Below are 19,170 nucleotides of genomic sequence, written 5' to 3'. Positions count from 1 at the left end.
ACTTCGACAATTGGATTTTGCCCTCTACCACCTTCAGAGAGGGTGAGAGCCCGACACCACCTTGGCTCCAGGCTGCGGTTCATGTTTATCTCGACCTCAGCTTGCTCCCGAAGGAGGGTACTCCGGCTGCAGTGTATTGCTCACGGTTTGTCAAACTTCGTGCGCGACTTGCCAGTCACACCTTTATTTACACTGATGGCTCCAAAACTGACGATGGTGTCGGCTGTGCCTTTGTCGTTGGGGCCGTCACCTTTAAATACCGGCTCCTCGACCAATGTTCCAGCTTTACGGCTGAGCTTTTTGCTCTCCATCAGGCCGTTCAGTATGCCCGCCGCCACCGCCATTCATCGTATGTACTCTGCTCTGATTCACTTAGTGCTCTTCAGAGCCTTGGAGCTCCATATCCGGTCCATCCCTTGGTGCAACGGATCCAGCAGTCCCTCCATTCTTTCGCTGAGGGTGGCTCTCCTGTCAGCTTTCTGTGGGTTCCCGGCCATGTAGGAGTGCCTGGGAATGAGGCTGCTGATGCTGCAGCCAAGGCTGCAGTCCTCCTGCCTCGGCCAGCCTCCCATTGTGTCCCGTCATCTGACGTTAGTGGGGTTGTTTGTAAGAGGCTTGTGTTCTTGTGGTGGGATACTTGGTCCTCACTTCAAGGAAACAAGCTCCGGGCAGTAAAACCGTTCCCAACTGCTTGGACAACCTCCTCCCGACCATCTCGGCGAGAAGAGGTCCTTCTGACCAGGTTGCGGATTGGGCATTGCCAGTTTAGCCACTGCTACCTGCTCTCCGGTGACCCAGCCCCGCAGTGCCCTTGTGGTCATGCATTAACAGTGCGCCATGTTTCATTGTCGTGTCCCCGTTTTAGTCAATCTCGTGTTGTCCTGTCTCTGCCATCTACTTTACAGGATATTTTAACGGATGACGCTCGAGCAGCTGCTCGTGTTCTTCGTTTCATTACTTCGACTGGATTGTCCAAAGACATCTGCCTCTTTCACTTATTTTATCTGCCTCTTTCACTTATTTTATCTGCCTCTTTCACTTATTTTATCTGCCTCTTTCACTTATTTTATCTGCCTCTTTCACTTATTTTATCTGCCTCTTTCACTTATTTTATCTGCCTCTTTCACTTATTTTATCTGCCTCTTTCACTTATTTTATCTGCCTCTTTCACTTATTTTATCTGCCTCTTTCACTTATTTTATCTGCCTCTTTGTAAGAACTTTCTGGTGCCCCCCCCCCCCCTTGAGTTTTACTAGATTCTATGTGCTCTAACAATTGTGACTGGGCGCTAATGACCTCAGTAGTCGAGCGCCCCCCCCCCCCCCCCCCCCAAAAAAAAAAAAAAAAAAAAACCTCCAAAAATCTACTAGCTACTCTCTCGATTCTGCAGACCAGTGCTTTTTCAGAAATTTTTCCTAAAACTCCTTCAGACCATTCCAGGCATTGGCCACATCATTTGTCGTTTAACAGCACCTACTCTGAAATGTCCTACAACAAAAGGAATTTCCTCTGGCGCTGAGCGAGATACCAGCAACATTTCCATGAATTCCTGTACGAATCATTTTGGATGTACATTTCCATGTGGATTGAAATAATTAAACTTTGTCCAGTGAATGAATACTGCTTCGACTGAGGCAACAGACAAATGCTGTTCTACCCTTCTAGACAACTTTGAGATCTTTTGATCTGTTTTGACTGGTTTTGCGTTAACTATTTGATTATACACCAGCTGCTGTGTTTGAAATGACTCACTCTGCACTCAGAATGTGATTTGTCTCACATCCACGTTAAGATTAGTAATCTGATAAAGTATTATATTATCACTTATACTAGTCATTTATTTGACTACCAGCTCATGTTCTGTATGCTTTAACTTTATTTGCTCATTATAAGTGTGATGGACAGCCTTGTTAGTGTCCAACCTTTTTACAGTCTGGCATATGGTTCAAAATTTTTGTGCACCTTACTGAGACCTGAACCTACTTTTGAAACAGTCTTTTTTTTAACTTTGCATTATATGCTGTTCCAGTTGGTCTCGACACTGGGCAAACTGCTCTTTAATGTCATTCTTTACATCAGATTTTAACTTAAATATTCCTTTTGATGTATCTGCATTAACCATGTTAGTCTCTGTTTTTACATTTAAATTGGCAGTGTCAGTCTCTGTTTTTACATTTAACTTTACCTCTTCAGTACCCTTACTGCTTGAAATGGGTCTCTACCAGCTGTTTAAATAAAACAATTTAAGTTGTTGATACTGATGCACATTTTCAGCGTAGCAATTAAGCCTGTGTGCTTATGCTTATATGCTGGAGAAAACCATTTCATTGTAGGAAATAAAATACTCATCTTCTCTGTATCCATTTGTGGGAGTTGTTGTCTTCAGGGAGATTCTTGAGATGCTCACATTGTTTTAATAGCTAATGAGAAAACTAGTAGTTGATCTTCTTCAGAATTTATTGAATTACATAGATGAACACAGTCACAACGTAATTCTTACTGCTGCCATAAGCGAAAAACTTCATCTAAAGCAAACTACAACTCAGCTGCCTTTGGTGCCAAGTGCTGGTGTTGATAATAAATTGTGTTGTTTTAGAATATATTAAAACAGTGCTATCAAAGTAACTTACATATCTAACATCCGGTTAATACAAACAGTGAAAAGATACAGACAAAGTTTTAAAAAGTTTTTAAATCATACTTTTGGAGATAAAAAATTTATTATTATTATCATTATTATTATTATTATTATTATTATTATTATTATTATTATTATTATTATTATTATTCACCTATGGGCCCAATAGGACCACGTGAGGTACAGTCCATCAATGTCACTTTTGATGGTTGGCCTTCCTATGTATCCAACTTTGTTTCATCCTTTCAGATTGAAGTCTTTCTTTCATCAGATCATGGTGTTCCAGTCCGTTTTCTGATTTCCCTCTGACCAATTTTCCAAGCAAATATTTTTTGCTTGAATGTTTTTCTATCTGTTAACGTCTGCCTGAGTTATACTGGCTACGTTAAGCTCCTCTTTGATCACAGTGATCCATTTAATTGGCTCAGTTTTGGCCTTACTTCTGTTTTATAGAATTCTACTATTTGTTTTGTCAGTCAAGTGGGGGCAGTTCTTTTAATGTGGCCACAAATTTTCAGTCTTCGTTTTCTCATGTCACCATGTGTGTCTGTGTATTCTTCTATTTTCTTATTACTTCTTATCCTGTAAGTTACACCATCAGTAATTTTGGGGCCTAATATTTTCCTAATAATCTTTCTTTCTTTTGAATTTCCTCAGTATCCCTTTTTCTACTTAGAATTAAAGTTTGTGCTCCATAAAGACATTCAGGTTTGATTGTAGTGCTGTAAAGCCTAAGTTTACTGAATTTAGAAAGTGATTGTTTATAATAAATATTTTGTGTTAAATAAAACTTCCTGGCAGATTAAACAACATTTTGCAGAAGAGCTTCTGTGAAGTTTGGAAGGTAGGAGACCAAGGTATGGCAGAACTGATGCTGTGAGGATGGGTTGCGAGTCATGCGTGGGTAGCTCAGATGGTAGAGCACTTGCCCACGAAAGGCAAAGGTCCCAAGTTCGAGTCTTGGCGCGGCACACAGTTTTAACCTGCCAGGATGTTTCATATCAGCACACAGATTAGATTAGATTAGATTAGATTCCTCCACTGCAGAGTGAAAGTCTCATTCTATTTTATGTTAATCTGAATGCAGTTGCTATCTTTTGACAGCGATCTTCATTTGCACCTTTTTCCAGACTGTTTTCTCATATGATTTTCCCCAAGTATTTAAACTGAGAATTTTTTTCCATTTTTCCATATTTTGTGTTCAAAAACTTCACTACTCGTTCATTTCAAATCATATATTCTGTTTTTTGTTTTTTAATGTTATTATTATTATTTTTTAATGCTATTTGTAGTCCTACTTTTTCTGCAACTCCTTTAAGAAATTCAATTTGTTTTTGAGCTTTGGAAATATCTGTAGTTAAAACTTGCAGATCATCGGCAAAGGTGAGGCAATCTACTCTAATATTACTTCTGCCTAACTTGACTGATTCATCTGCATTTTGACTCAACTTAGCTCTTGCCATTCTGTAATCACCTTTTCCAAAACACAATTAAACAGTAATGGGGAGAGTCCATCTCCCTGTCAAACACCAGTATTTATCTCAAATGGTTCAGAAATTTCTCCCATGAATTTAACTTTAGAGCAAGTGTCAGTTAATGTTACCTTAATCTTTGTTAGAGTTTTATTATCTAGCCCTTGCTCCTTTAAAATTTGGAAAAGAGATTCACGATCAACTGAGTCGTAGACCTTTTTAAAATCCACAAATGTACACACAATATTGTTACCAGAAATTCTTTGGTGCCTAAAGATTAGTTTTAAATTAAGAATTTGGTCTAAAAGCTGCTTGGTATTCACCAATTTTAGGTTCTAACTGTTCTTGGGCTCGATCAAGCAAACAATGTGAGAGAAACTCCCTGGCAGATAAAAACTGTGTGCCGGACCGAGACTCGAACTTGAGACCTTTGCCTTTCACGAGCAAGTGCTCTACCATCTGAGCTACCCAAGCATGACTCACGACCCGTCCTCTCAGCTTCAATTCTGCCAGTACCTCGTCTCCTACCTTCCAAACTTCACAGGAGCTCTTCTGCGAACCATGCAGAACTAGCGCTCCTGGAAGAAAGGATATTGCGGAGACGTGGCACACAGTTTTAATCTGCCAGGAAGTTTCATAACAGTGCACACTCTGCTGCAGAGTGAAAATCTCATTCTGAATGTTAGAGAATTTTGTATGTGACCGGGAGAAGAGAGAGTCCTCGTAAATTATTAACATCAGTTCTATCCCCTTTTTTATGCAATTGATGAATTAGGGCAGTTTTCCAGTCCTCAGGTATTTTCTCAGTTTGCCAGATATGTCCTATTAGTTGAGTGATCCCTTTTACAAAGTTAGGGCCAGCTGATTTTAGTAGTTCTGCAATTACACCATCTTCTCCAGATGCTTTATTGTTTTTAGCCTCTTAATTTGTTTAATTCTTTCAATTTTTGTCAGAGTTGGTGTTATTAGGTTGCTGATTCTCGACAATTTAACAGTTTTTCAAAATAATTATCAAGTGCCTTACAATTTTCCTGATTGTTAAGAACCAAGCAGCTATTGTCATTTTTTAAGCAAAGACCAGTTATTTTCATTTTGAATGTTTTGTAAACATACCTTGTATTGTTCTTTTGGAAGTCTTTTTCGGTTTCTAAAACTTGGGCATTTTCGTAGTTTCTTTTAGTCTGTCAAATTAATTTAGATGTTTCTTTTGTTACAGTTAGTGTTGTGTGTATTTTCAGTTTTGTTACTATTCCAATTTTTGAATGCCTCATGTGTGGACTTAATTCCTGTTTCACAATCTGCTTTCCACCAGGGGTGTTTTTGTTTCTTTTGAAGCAGAATTAAATTTTGTGCTGTCGTGATGAATGTTTCTTTTAGGCTTTGCCAATTGTTGGATTGTTTTTGTCAAGTTTGCTTGTTGGAGTTATTTTAGCAATGTAAGATTTTGGGATAACATTTTTTTGTTTGGAAGAGTTTTTGAGGTTGAAGTTTTACTTTTATTTTTGAATTAAATAATTGTCAGAATCCATATTAGCCCCTTTCCTAATGTAGACATTTAAAATTTCTTTGTAGTTAGGATATGAAATTGCTACATGATCGATTTGACATTCCCCAATAAATGTATTGGGTGCCCACCAAGTTTTTTGTTTAGAAGGGTTCTTTTAAAAACATGTTAACATGAATTTTAAGGTTAAAATTTTTGCATGTTTCAACAAGACTCTGGCCATTTTGGTTTGTCCATTTACGCACAGTGAATCCACCCGCCATTTGCTTATATTTTTTCTCTTTATCTGATTGACCATTAAACCATCCGTTAACATTTTAACAAGGTTCGAGGGAATTTTCAAGATGATGCTTTCTAATGTTTCCCAAGCTTCATTAACTTCCTCATTTTTTTAATGGTTATCCTCTTTGACTGGCATATGAGCATTAATTAAAGTGTATGTCTTATTTGCGCATTTAAGAGAAATTATCATTAGTCTATTATTGATTTGTTTTACCTCTGTTATTGAATTTTAAATATTTTTGGAGACTGCAAAAACAACTCCCAGATGTGGTGTATTATTAAGTATTCATTTATCAATTTTGCTTTTAAAAAGACAATAATTACTGAAATCCATGCTGTTATTGTCCATCATTCGTGTTTCTTGAAGCTCCAAAATTAGAATCTTCTGTTGTTTTAATGTATCTCCCTATTTATGAAGTTTACCTGGTTGTAAAAGTGTTTGTATGTTGACTGTTGCAAAAAATGTGTTTGTTTTGGTTTTAAGTTGGCCAGAGGACTCAGACTTTCTCTGTTGAATCACACGTCATTTTATCCTGGCCACCCCAGAATCCGAAAGACCAGTTGTGCCAGTAATACTGGCAATGGGTTGACCACCTGGGGTAATATTGTGATTATCAAAATGCTCCTTGATGATTGTATGTGGAATCAGGTGGGGTTGAGTAACTCATTGAGTGAATTCTAAGTGTTAAGACTGGATGGGTTAGTTCCAGAATATAAATTTCAGCCGCACCACTGGTGAACAGACACTGGCCGCTTTGCCACTTGCTACAAGACAGATGCAAAGTGGATTTGGTTTTATTTTACCTTAGTCTGGGATTGCTTATTCTGCCCCTTAGGGGCTCAGCATTCATTTGCTGAGTACAGGCTTGGCGACCCTGGTGTTTCTGAGCTGGGGACTGGTAAGCACAATCAGTCCTCTTGTCACTGTAAGCTCTGGTCATACTTCAACGACCACCATGCGGCGCAGCGGTGGAATGTTGTGCGTTTCGGAGAATGGGGGTCTTGGCTTCACCGCCTGGACCACAACGAAGGTACACACCTTTATAAAAAAAAAACCTCAACCTCAAGGTGTGCTACGTGCTGAGGAGGTGAACGGCTGTTGAGGTAAAACAGTCTTTACTGGGCAACCTCTGGGGCACCTGCCGCCCCCCACTTGTATCAGGCTTGCTCAGGCATGCAGGACTCTGCCTGGGTCCACAGTTGTTTCCCTAGCGTCTCGTGGGATCCCTATGGAACTGTCTCAGAAACTACTTGTACTGATGGGATGGGTGTACCGTCAGGTAGCACGTACACCCACTCCTCAAAGAGAGCTCGGTTGGTCAGTCCTCCCAAAAAGGAGCCTCAGAGTAATAGTAACAGGAAATTAGTGTGCCATAACAATTTATTTGTAATCCAGCAAAATGGGGGAAGCTGTGAGAAGATATCCCCTTCCTATATTCACAAGGCATTGGAAGGTATTGCTGGGTCTCTGAAAAGTGTCAAACGACTTCGTAATGGAATGCTTTTAGTTGAAACTACTACTTCCAACCAAATATCTAAGCTTCTGGGATGTAAGGCCTTAGGTGACTACCCAGTCGAGGCTGAATTGCAAAACACCCGTAACTATAGTAAGGGCATGGTTACCTGCTCCGATATAATGGAGGTGGACCCCACGGAGTTATGAGAAGAGTGGGAGAATGTGGGCGTCAAGGAGGTGCAGAATTATATGAGGAGAGTCAATGGCAAATTGGAAAAATCGGCAACGTTTATTCTAATGTTTAGTACTCCTGAGCTACTGGAGCATATCCTTGCAACCTATATCCACCTCAAGGTTCGCCCGTTTGTTCCTAACCCCATGCAATACTATAAATGTCAAAGATTTGGCAATACCACTATGGGATGTAACGGGAAGGCTATGTGTGGCAATTGTGGAGACTCCGCTCACGAGTCGGGGACTTCTTGTACACTTCCTCCGAAATGTTTTAACTGCTCTGGGGATCACCCAGTGTGAAGCAGAAAGTGTGGGGTTTACAACAAGGAAAAGAAAATTCAAGAGTTGAAAGTAGGGAGACGCATACACCATGGTGAAGCTAAAAGGGCCTACAAAGCCATGCAGCCACCAGTCTTTGCTATTTCTTTTGCATCAGCCCTTAAGACACCAATAGCTAAGTGTGATGCCTCCACACAAACTCAGACCACAGATTCCAGTATGAGCACACACACTTGGCAGTATACCTGTGGGGGAAACGCTCCACTTGCAACTGATGTCATTTGGAAGCCATCAGCAGTAGGCTAACCACCTAAGCCACATACCACTCTCCAACATCAGAAGCCAATTAAGCCATCCCCGCAATCCAGGCAGCCGCTGCCTCCTGTCAGTAAAGAAAAACGTCCTTCGAAAAGCAGTTCTAAGTCCAAGAATGCTGTAGGTAAACCTTCAGATCGACGAGCCCTCTCACTTTCTGATGGTGACTATGCTCTTGAGGACATGGACTTCCAATCGGAGGAACCAGAGAGCACGGAACCGGCTAACATTCCCCCTGACCTCCCCGGTAAATCGCCGCCTCCGAGGGAGAAAGAAAAGAACCACCATCGCTAACCACTGGCTTCCACAGGGACTTCTGTGTTGCAGTGGAATTTGAATGGATATCACTCTATTTTAATTATGTACCATAGTTTTATCGTTATTTTATACAGATGGATCCCTGCAGGAGAAACCTCTCGGTTGTTCCGTGGTTTTCCCTGATAGCATTTTTAAAGTGCGTCTTCCAGAAAAATTTACAAATTATGATGCGGTGTTATATGGCATTCTGATGGCACTGGAAAGGGTTCACAGACATCACTGTACGAATTTTCTTGTCTGTTCCGACTCTCTTTATGCACTACAAGCACTTTATCCAGTAGACCCGCTGATTGAGCTCATCGATGACTCCTTACGGCGACTCCAACGCCGTGGCAAGGTGGTGATCTTTTGCTGGGTACCTGGCCACTTTGGGATACAGGGTAATGACATGGCTGACAAAGCTGCCAAGGTAGCATGTTGGCCGTTAGTGGGAGACTAAATGGTTGCAGGTGTCAGACAACAGACTGTGGTCACTCAAATCGACCACAAAGGCTTGGCGGACTTCGTGTCAGCCTCGTCACTGGAAGGAGGTTTTGCTTACCAGACTGCGCATTGGGCGTAGCCCTTTCACACATGGCTTCCACCATTCTGTGCAGTTTGTGGCGTGATGCTTTCAGTTCAGCATATTGTGGTTAAGTGTGTCTTGTATAGTGATATTAGGCAGCCCTCAGTCTCGCTGGAGATCTGCCCACCATCCTTGCAGATACCAATACCAGTGTTCACAGAGTGGTGAAATTTTGTGAACTGTCAGGCCTCATCCCTAAACTGGTGGAGACGGGCAGCAGACTTTACTACGTTATAAACAGCTCAACATGTGGGGACAGTCTTCGTCCCCACTCATGAGATTTCGTGTTGACTTTTTGTCAGGGCGCTGATGACCATGATGTCGAGCACCCCCTCAACCCAAATAATAATAATAATAATCATCATCATCATCATCATGCTTATTCTGTATTTACAGCTGTTCACCATATCTGGTGGAATGTTCACTATCCCTTGGCAAGGCCGGCTTCTTAGAATTTTAGTTGCAAAGTCTTGAAGTGTGGAGATAAAAAGTTTAAATAACACTAGAATAACAACAAAAGTGTCCAAAATATTTGACTTGGAAAAGTTGTTAATGCTTTACAAAACTGCATTTTTTATGCATGTGACAAAATTTTGAGTTAAGTTAATACACATTTTTACGACCAGGTAATCAACTGTTAAGTAGTGAATAATAAAGTATTGTTGGATACTTTATGGAACAGATTTGGAAATTTGTAATTACACCTGGTTTTCTATGAAAATGAAACAATATTAAACTGAAATTTAAATACATGTTTTTGCCATGTTAATGTTCTTTAAAATTATGTTCTTGAACTACTTTAATGTATAGTTAATAGGATGGTTATCATCTTGTGATGTTATATTTGGTTGTCGAACTTTATAAACAAACATGAAATTTACTTAAATTGAAATTCAGCTTCATGTATTGTGTTTGTCATTTGAAATCGAGTATGAAACTGGGATCATATGATTCATTCTATCAGTTTTGTCTGATTGTGGTTTGTTGCAGGTTGTTAACTCCAAACTGAGATTACCTAATGTTGCAATTAGCAACAACAGTAAAACATTTTACCACTTTGACTTGACCCCTTGAGATTGTTTCTCTACTCTCTGTACGAAAAAAGTTGAAAAGTAATAATTTCGATGCAATATATTATATAGTAATCTGACTATTATTGTTGAACCTCTCTATGATTGCTACTTACTGTTAAAATTATTATTGAGATTAAGATGACTGTATGTAATGTTGCTTTACTTTCTTTTGCGATACTGAGTCAGGTTCGGCATACAATATCTAAAGTGCTATTCCTTGGACTGAATTTTTTGATTTGTAAATCAGTCAAATAATTCTGTCAAACTGAGAGTCTGTATGGATATTGAACTCAGACGTCTGTGCACAGACATTATGTAATTATGGCTTGGAAGGACAACACACATAGTACAAGGCAATGGCTAATGTCTGCAACCATCATATTGTAATTTGAATTGAAAGAGATTTTCCCCAAACCAGGATCTCAAGTGCAGGCTCTTAAGTTGCCAGACCACTTAGAAACAATTCTTCTGAACTGTAAGGTAGGTATTCTTTTCAGTAAGGATGAAAAAAATCTTGCGAAGATTCATTGTAAGTTTTAGCTCACCTTGACCTTTTATTTCCTTAGAAATACAATTGTTACTGTCATGCATCACTTTAGTAATTAAGTCAAAGACTAGTCCACAATCTGGACAACATTTCATTGGCGTGCAACTATTTCCAGTCAAGACGCAAAAGAATGAATGACATTTAGCTGAGTAGTGGTCATCGATTTACATCATTGGGAAAGTTGAAAATTTGTGCCTGACCAGACTCAAACTTGGGTCTCTTGCTTACTAAGTAGATGCTCTGACTGCTAAGCCATTGCGGCATTTCGCTGATTCCAATAAGTGTGGTGCGCATTTTCACTGAAGGGGTCATTGGCTAGTCTCGCCTTATTTATATATGTGGTGTCTGTTCATTCAGACATTTCCAAAAGAACATACACCAGATTTATAATTAAGCGAGACTGGCCAATGCTCCCTTCAGTGCAGATGCACACCATTTCAGTCAGTTATCTAAGTAGAGTTTCTAATGCAACTTAATCATAACTAATCTAACAGTAGAAGCCATTTCTTTCCATTCTTCTCCCCAGAAATCACCGATTAAAGAAAGGGTGCAGAACAAAATACTCTGAGCACTATGCACTTATACAGACATCTCACAACAATCTTTATCTTTGGCATGCTGCATACACAAAAGTTCCCCAATGATGTAAAGTTTAGTGAATCTGTCATTGCTTGAGTGTCATCAATACTCATGTGGTTGAATTGCTCATATTGATGACCAGTGGTTTAGCATTCATGTGTTCAGTTGACACAATACTGGGAGATTCTAATCTCCATACAATACTCACATGGATTACATATCAGGACTGAAAACTTCAGTACTGCTCAGTCGCCACTCATTTCTATCCACGTCAGTTGCACCCGGTTCTTCACTCTTGGAGTGGAATCTTCTGGATCTTTGTCACTATCAACCATTCCAGTTTGGTGTTACAAAAGCTGATAAAGAATTTGAGAACTTGGCTTTTGAAGAATTCTGCATCACGTTGTTTGTTACTACTCCAGCTGCCACTGCTATTGAGGTGAATGGCCATCTCTCTATTTGGCCCTGCATGCTTCTGGCACCAGTCCATCTCCTGCTGGCTACTGTAGGACCTCATTATGACTGACTTGGGCAATGTTATTAGTGTCCATCAAAGTGTTGGGTCCATTACAACACACTCTCTGCTGGAAGCAGGATGCTTTTCAACATCCAGCCGGTACTGTTCAGTATTGTTTGAAAACCTGAAACTTACTCTGGAGAATATTTGACCAACTGTTATTAATTACATTTCAATATACCATGTTGTTTCCTGGCTCTATGGAGCACCATTTTGTGACATCATTTACTCCCCTCATATTATAAATTAATTGGGTTTAGCATTTTTAGTGCTAATTGCATCAAAATGATTTGATTGATATTGAGAGAAAGTAACTGCCCAAACCCTAACCAACAACACACTGTGGGACAACCAGCCTGTACCAGAAAGTGTAGCGCGGTGCCGACCTACCTACTGCTACTGCATCTCCAAAGTGCACCTGCACATCCTTAATGTATCAAATTTATCTGCCCTTACTTGCAGTGCAGTTGCTAGCACACTGCATTCCAGCAGGTGAACTGTGATGATGAATTACTGTAACACAGCAACATCCTGGGGTAAGTCGGTACATTGGTAAATGAAGAGCAAAGAAATCTGGTAAAATCTTAGTATGTTGTTGAGGCCAAGTATCCTCCAGTTTGGTAGGTGTACATTTATTACATCAGTTGTGCAAGTTAGAAATGCATTTATCAGAATTCATGAAACTCGCACGACTATTACTAACTACTTCCAACTAACAGGACATTACTGTCCTGAACGCAACAGTTTCTCACATTTGAATTTACAGTCTAAGCTGCTACAACACCGCTATACGTGACATATGATTTATGCTGCCTGGCACATGGGACTTGCCAGGATAGTTTAGGATCTGCTGGCAATAAGAAACATGATATTCTCCACGACACAAAAATAATCTAAACTTGCCATCAAGACCAAGAGGTCATCAACAAATATATAGTCACAACACAGAGACTGTAAAAAATGTGTTAGCCCACATTGTCCCACTTACTGACAAGAATTGGTTTGATGGCATTTAGCATGGTGTAAGCTTTGCTCATCATCTGTAGTCATCTATATCTTAGTAGATTGTCAGAAATCAAAATTCACTTTATCAATCCAATCAAATTCACTGTATACATGACTGTACTTGATTGTGCGTTGTTACCTTGGCATGAGCAAACACAAAGCTTATTGTGCCATAGAGGTGGAGCTGCCATTCGTTGCATGGCTGGCTCTTCCAGCACCTGGTGCCTCCTCCTTTAACGATGACTTGTCCTCCCCACTGCTAATATTTCTCGGCTGCTGTGATGTCGGACAGTCCTCTTTGGGAATATTCATCCTCCTCATAATATACTGGCCTAACTCGTTGGTTCCAGAGGAGTCATTCTTGGAATGATACATGAAATAATTACTCCTAACTCTGAAAATTGATGAACTATTTATCCTTTCCTTTCCGTGTTGGACTGTTCCACCCGGTTGTAACTGAGGGGAATGTCCAACCCTGTATATTTAATTTTTAGCCTTGTTGGTATTCTTACTCCAGCGTTCTGGACTTCCCAATGCTGCACTCTGAACTCCCACCACAATGACTTCTGCTTTTTGTGTGTGCCTTTTCCTTCCTGCATAACAATGGCTTCGTGTAGCTGTTCCCATGTAATGCCAATTCGGTACAACTGAAATTCAAACATCTTCTGATCCGAAGCTCAAAACATGATGTGGTTTTCACCAGTCTCACTATAATAGAAACTCACATAATTCTACGTAGGTTTTCATCTGCTTCCTTCTCATTTCTTCCTTGTTGCAGTGGTCCTACAGTTGTCACTGCATCCCAGACTTCTGTCACCAAATGCCTCATCTTTCTCATTCTTTTCCATTCCTTTTCTTTCCATCACTTGTTGGATACCACTTAGCCACACATTCCGTGGTCTTCCTGTTCTTTTCCTTCGAGGAGGTTGCCATGAAAGTACTCTCTTGGGCCATCTGTCTTCGTCCATTCTTTCAATATGCCCAGACCATCTTAAATGGCTTTCTTCTTTTTTTTATCCATACTATAGTGACTCTGTGTACTTTCTCTTATTTCCTCATTTCTTACATGGTCAAGTTGGGAAATTTTATGAGCTCTTCTTGAGTGGTTCATTTCCAAAGCTCTAAGCCTCTTTTTATTTCTTTCTGAGTGTTCTCAGCATTCACTGCCATAGCTTGTTGTTGGTTCCACACTGGATTTGTATAAATGAATTTTAACCTTTGAACTCTTTTTGAGGACCAAAGTATAGGGTTTAGTTTTTGGATAGCAGCCCTTTCCTGTCTGATTTGTTTTGAATACCTCTCACATCTTCCATCACATGATAGGATACTATCAAGATACTTAAAGTCTTTACACACTTTAATAAGATGTCCATCAGTGTCCAGGTTACTTCACTCTGCAACATAGATATTCCATCTTCTAGGAATTAATTTTCAAACCCCACTTTTTATACTCCTCCAACAGCTCCCTAAGCTTGTAAAATATATCTTCATAGTTTGTTGCAATGACCTGCTCATCAGCATAGAAAGTGTCTACATACACTGATTCCCTACTTCAATCCCCATGCCTATGACTTTCTACACCACACATCCAGTTCCTTCTGCACATACATTGTAAAGTGTGGGAGACAGACTTCTGCCTTTTAGTTATTCTGGGTGTGTCTCGAGAAATTTCTTTCCCTACTTTCAGGACACATTCTACTGCTTGTAGAGGTTCATGGTACCTCTTACGTATAGTTTTTGGCAGTTCCTTCTCTTAATCATTATTTTAATCCACAAACTTACTAATTCTGAAATAAGTTTGCACAGTGAGATGACACGATGCTGCACATCTCAAGGTGGAAAGCCTTCTGGAGGTGAGCAGGAGGGGTGGGAAGGGGGAGAGGGAGAGAGAGAGAGAGAGAGAGAGAGAGAGAGAGAGAGAGAGAGAGAGAGAGAGAGAAATGTGGGTACTGAGTAATGTAATGGGAAACAACTCTTGAGTTGTAGGATGGAAGAGAAGGAACTGGACAGAATCAAACAGTGGAAAATCTGGGATGAAATAACTACATGAAGTTTAGGACACTTCCATCCTACAACGTAGAGCTTTGGTGCCAAAATAACCATTTAATGTGGTACATTCAGACAACAGTTACAAGACATGCTCAGGTCAACATCCTTTGGAAAATGAAGATGCACAGCCACTTAATTAGCAGAAAAGGATCAGTGTATTACATTTCTTCCATTCTTTGAAAGAATGGTGAGTAAAACTGAGTGAATTTTAAACAGACAAGAAATTCATTCGTTTTTCAGATGCCTAAGAAAATATCAGAGATGCTGTACTCAGTAAAGATGATTTGGAAGTTTCACATATATTTACTGTTCCTTGGGAATGTGATAGTAGCTGTATTGGGTCACATTGTTTAGTTTCCCAGTGTTAAACTGAACATCAACATGGCAGAACGTGTCAGTAACCACAAGATCTTGTTTGAGCAGATGCAGATTCTATGTGACACTACAAATTACTAGGACTCAACCACCAAACAAGTCATGGAAGTTAGAATATGTACTAACTACTTTGGAAAATCCAGGATGGAATAATGACAATATTATGAAAAGTTGCTACTCACCATATAGTGGGTATGCTGAGTCACAGATAGGCACAGCAGAAAGGCTGTCAAGCAAACCTTTCAGCCAAACAGGCCTATATGTGACTCAGCATCTCTGCTGTATGGTGACTAGCAAATATCCTTTTGATAATATTGTCATTACGAACTACTTTAATAGAGATATGGGCCATGCACTCAGCAGTTAATTGAAGTGAGAACTTGATACCAAAGTAGTTCAGAGTTGTATCACGAAAGCTACCTTGTGATGGGGAAGATGACATTACATATGACATATCATGATTTCTACTGCACATCATTCAAATCTGCAGATTCCTATGATCTCTTTGACAGCCAGTTACTTTCCTCATAAAGACAAGGGAAGCTGTTGTCAATAGCTTTAAATTATGTACCAGTTTGATGCAACTTGTTTATCGAGGACATTTTAACAACAAATCTTGGAAGACTTTGTAGTTATATTGTGGAATAGTTGCTTCCTGTTACAAAACAATGGTGTAAGTTACATACTTGGTGGTAAACAGTACAGTCATCCTCAATTACCACTCTTCTGGTGTAGTTGACTTCACTCTTTGTGACTTTAGGGAGCATAACTTCATGTATCTAATATAATCAACACTGAATTGTACGACACTGGAATGCTCAGTAGATGTAATAGAATGTTACAATCTCAACTACCCATCCTCGTGGAGACATAAAATGCAGCCCTTTTGAATTAAGTGAAATCTTGGTCATTATCATCAGTGTTCTGTCCTAGAGCAGGTCTTCACATGTAGCTCTCCATGCAGTCCTCTCATTAGCTGCCCCCTTCATTTTCTCATAATTGTTTTCTATTCATATACTATCCACCATCTGGTATCTTCTGCATTATCTCCTCCTTCTTCCATTCACCATTCCATCCATAGCATCCATCGGAAAACAATTTCTTCTTATCCAATGTCCAAGCCAATAGTGTTTCCTCTTCCTGACTTGCTTTAAAATTTATCTCTCTCTTCCCTCATTCTTCTCACATCTCCTCAGTTTGTCTACTTATTTATACCTACCATCCTCCTCCAAATTCACATATCTGATTCTTCTTTCGTCGTCTTTCCTAATTGTCCGCATCTCAGCTCTGTACAATGCCCCATTACTTATAAAGCACATTGCCAGCCTCTTCCTCAGGTATCTGTCCATGCACCCACATAGAAATGCCACGTCTTATTAGATGCCTCTTTGGCAATTGCTATAAGCATTTTCATCGTCTTTATTGCATCTCATGTCTTGTGTAATTATGCTTCCCATTTAAAGCACTAATGTGTTCTGTATCTTCCTGTTGTAACTTTATTGTTGGGCCTACTTTTGTCTTTTTCTTATTAATTCTCATTCTGAATTCCTCTTATTCCTCGCAGTTCTTATTTAATTCTCTTAACATTGAAATGTAGTTCTTTCGCTGTCTGCCAAATAACACCATATTATCTGCAAATCAAATACATTCTATCCTCCTACCACCAACCCACACTCCTCTTTTTCATTTCAAACATTTCTGAATAATATGTTCCAAGTGTTTCTTGGTAATGTTACATAATACTTGTGCATAGTATACTCAGTGTTCCTTCACTGCTTTATTCAAGATGACAGGAGTTCAAACCCGCTTCTGGCCATCCTGATCTAGGTTTTCCGTGATTTCTGTCAGTTGCTTAAGACAAATTCCAGGATGGTTCATTTGAAAGGGCATGACTGCTTTCCTTCTCCGTCCTTCCCTAATCTGAACTTGTGCTCTGTGCCTAGTGACCTTGCTGTCGGTGGGATGATAAACACTAATCACCACCACCTTCACTGCTGTGAACAACATTGCGACCAAACTATAATGTAGTAAACCTTGAGATGTATTTTTATTAGTTGATCCTTTTTTAAAGGTAAAAAAATCTGATGCTTTCCATTCTTGCATAGAAGTTGTTTTTATTGTTTCAGATTTTGAACCTTTTGATCTGGAGGCTTGGTGGGGCCAACGTGTTGTTAAGAATTACAAGCATTCACAGTCAACACCATAGTTAAGCATGAATCTTTTATTTTCAACCAAAATTTCATCTGCCATTGAATAAAGAACAAATAATTTTTCATTACATTATTTAACAAAGATGGTTAGATTACACAACTTGTGAAAAACCATGATAAATTTCCCATGTAACATTGCTAGTGTTTACTGGCAACAGAAATTCTAAATTATTCTGAGTTATATGCACTTGTTAAAGGACAAACACTTTTATTCATAGTTCGTAATGAAAGTTGTGATCTAACATGTCTCTGAAAAGCTTATGAACAAGAGTACACATGAGAATTAAGTAAATACTGTTAAGAATGTTGAGACACATGGAAATAATTTCACATTCCTATTTCTTTCAACTGTGACACAGCCCAATTATTGGTTGAATGCTTTTAACCCTTATGTATTATACCTTATTTATTGAAATTATGTTATCATTTTTCTATAGTTAATTGCATTGTATTTTTGTTTGTAAACCTGTGTTTAACACTTTCTTTTCATGTGAGGTTCCATTACCCAATAGATGAAAACTTCATACAAGTGCCTAGTGGTTTCTTTTGATAATTTATTTATTTACTTCAAAAGGACTCTTAGGTATATATCGAATAGTTATCTCACATGAAGAGACAGTTTGGTATTTCTCATTACTAAGTAATGTACACACCTTCAATAAGAAACAACATAGTTTTTTTAAGGTGTATCTAATTTTGTGGGAAATACCTATAGGTAAATAAAATAAGTAATTAGAACTTCTGACTTTGTTAGTTTTTGTACAACACAAAAACAAAGCAATACTGTATTTTTAAGAGACGTAGACTTGTTTATTTGAGTCAGAATTTCACTTGCAAGACTAAAAATAATGACACCATTTTTATACCAGATATATTGTAAAAATGACATTTTCTTGATGATTGTATTGACTGTAACTGTTGAATCTTATTGGATCGTTTTGTAGAACTTAGATTTGTAAATGAAAGCTTCAGTCAGTGAAGTAAAATTTATAGTAAAAATCTTCAGTTATTAGTTGCACTTTTTTGGAAATGTGCATCATGTGTATTGATGAAATTGGTGTAAGAAAACCACAAAATACCTGGAGCCTTTGTCCTTCTATATAATAATACAGAAGTAATATGTAAGGTGTTTTGTACATTGGGGTTGCTTTTATAAGACACTTTTTATGGTTTTTCTGGACTGCACCACCATCACTGCCACCACCACCACCACACCACCACACCACCACCACCACCACCATCTCCTTTCATGCCCGTTTCATTCAATCCTGTGTAAAAATGAGCCTTGTGAAATTTGAGCTCTGTAGGACAAGGGGAAAGGATGCCCCTAGGTCATCAAAATTGAAAATCCAGAAAAAAAGATAACTATCAACTTCAAGAAATATCACTTCTACATTAAGTGCATTCAGTACTTAGTGTAGGTTACTTGTTTACTTCATTGTCCTTATCTGAAAGTGTCCTCATTGGCTGGATGACATTAAAAATCAGTTAACTCGTGATTTGTAGGTGAAGGGAAGAGTGAACCATGCCCTTCCTTTTTATGGCCCAGTGGAGTCTACTGCTGTAGACCTTCATTTTCGAAGGAAGGTAGCAGTTGTAATGTACAATATTTTAGTCTACAATTTGTTTACAGGAGGCAGTATATTTATTTCGATATTACTTAAGTGAAGTGACTGAAATTAAACTGCTATTTGTCAAAGCACTGTCAGTGGTTTCTTTCTACAGTTTGTGAGTATGTAAATTAACTGTGCA

The 19,170-nt window shown here is 39.0% G+C and overlaps 1 protein-coding gene across 1 annotated transcript in view; it reads left to right on the top strand.

Annotated features, from left to right (window-relative positions):
• LOC126174818 (MAPK regulated corepressor interacting protein 2-like) overlaps nt 1-18,631 on the top strand; it is a 61,069-nt gene extending 42,438 nt beyond the window's left edge. Inside the window, exon 6 of the mRNA XM_049921196.1 lies at nt 17,335-18,631. Coding sequence (XP_049777153.1) covers nt 17,335-17,414 — 80 coding nt within the window. The 3' untranslated portion in view covers nt 17,415-18,631. The remainder of the gene's footprint in view (nt 1-17,334) is intronic.
• The last annotated feature ends 539 nt before the right edge of the window (nt 18,632-19,170 follow it).

Source organism: Schistocerca cancellata, chromosome 3 (assembly GCF_023864275.1).
Source record: "Schistocerca cancellata isolate TAMUIC-IGC-003103 chromosome 3, iqSchCanc2.1, whole genome shotgun sequence".
NCBI lineage: Eukaryota > Metazoa > Arthropoda > Insecta > Orthoptera > Acrididae > Schistocerca > Schistocerca cancellata.
This window is presented reverse-complemented; position numbering and strand designations above follow the sequence as displayed.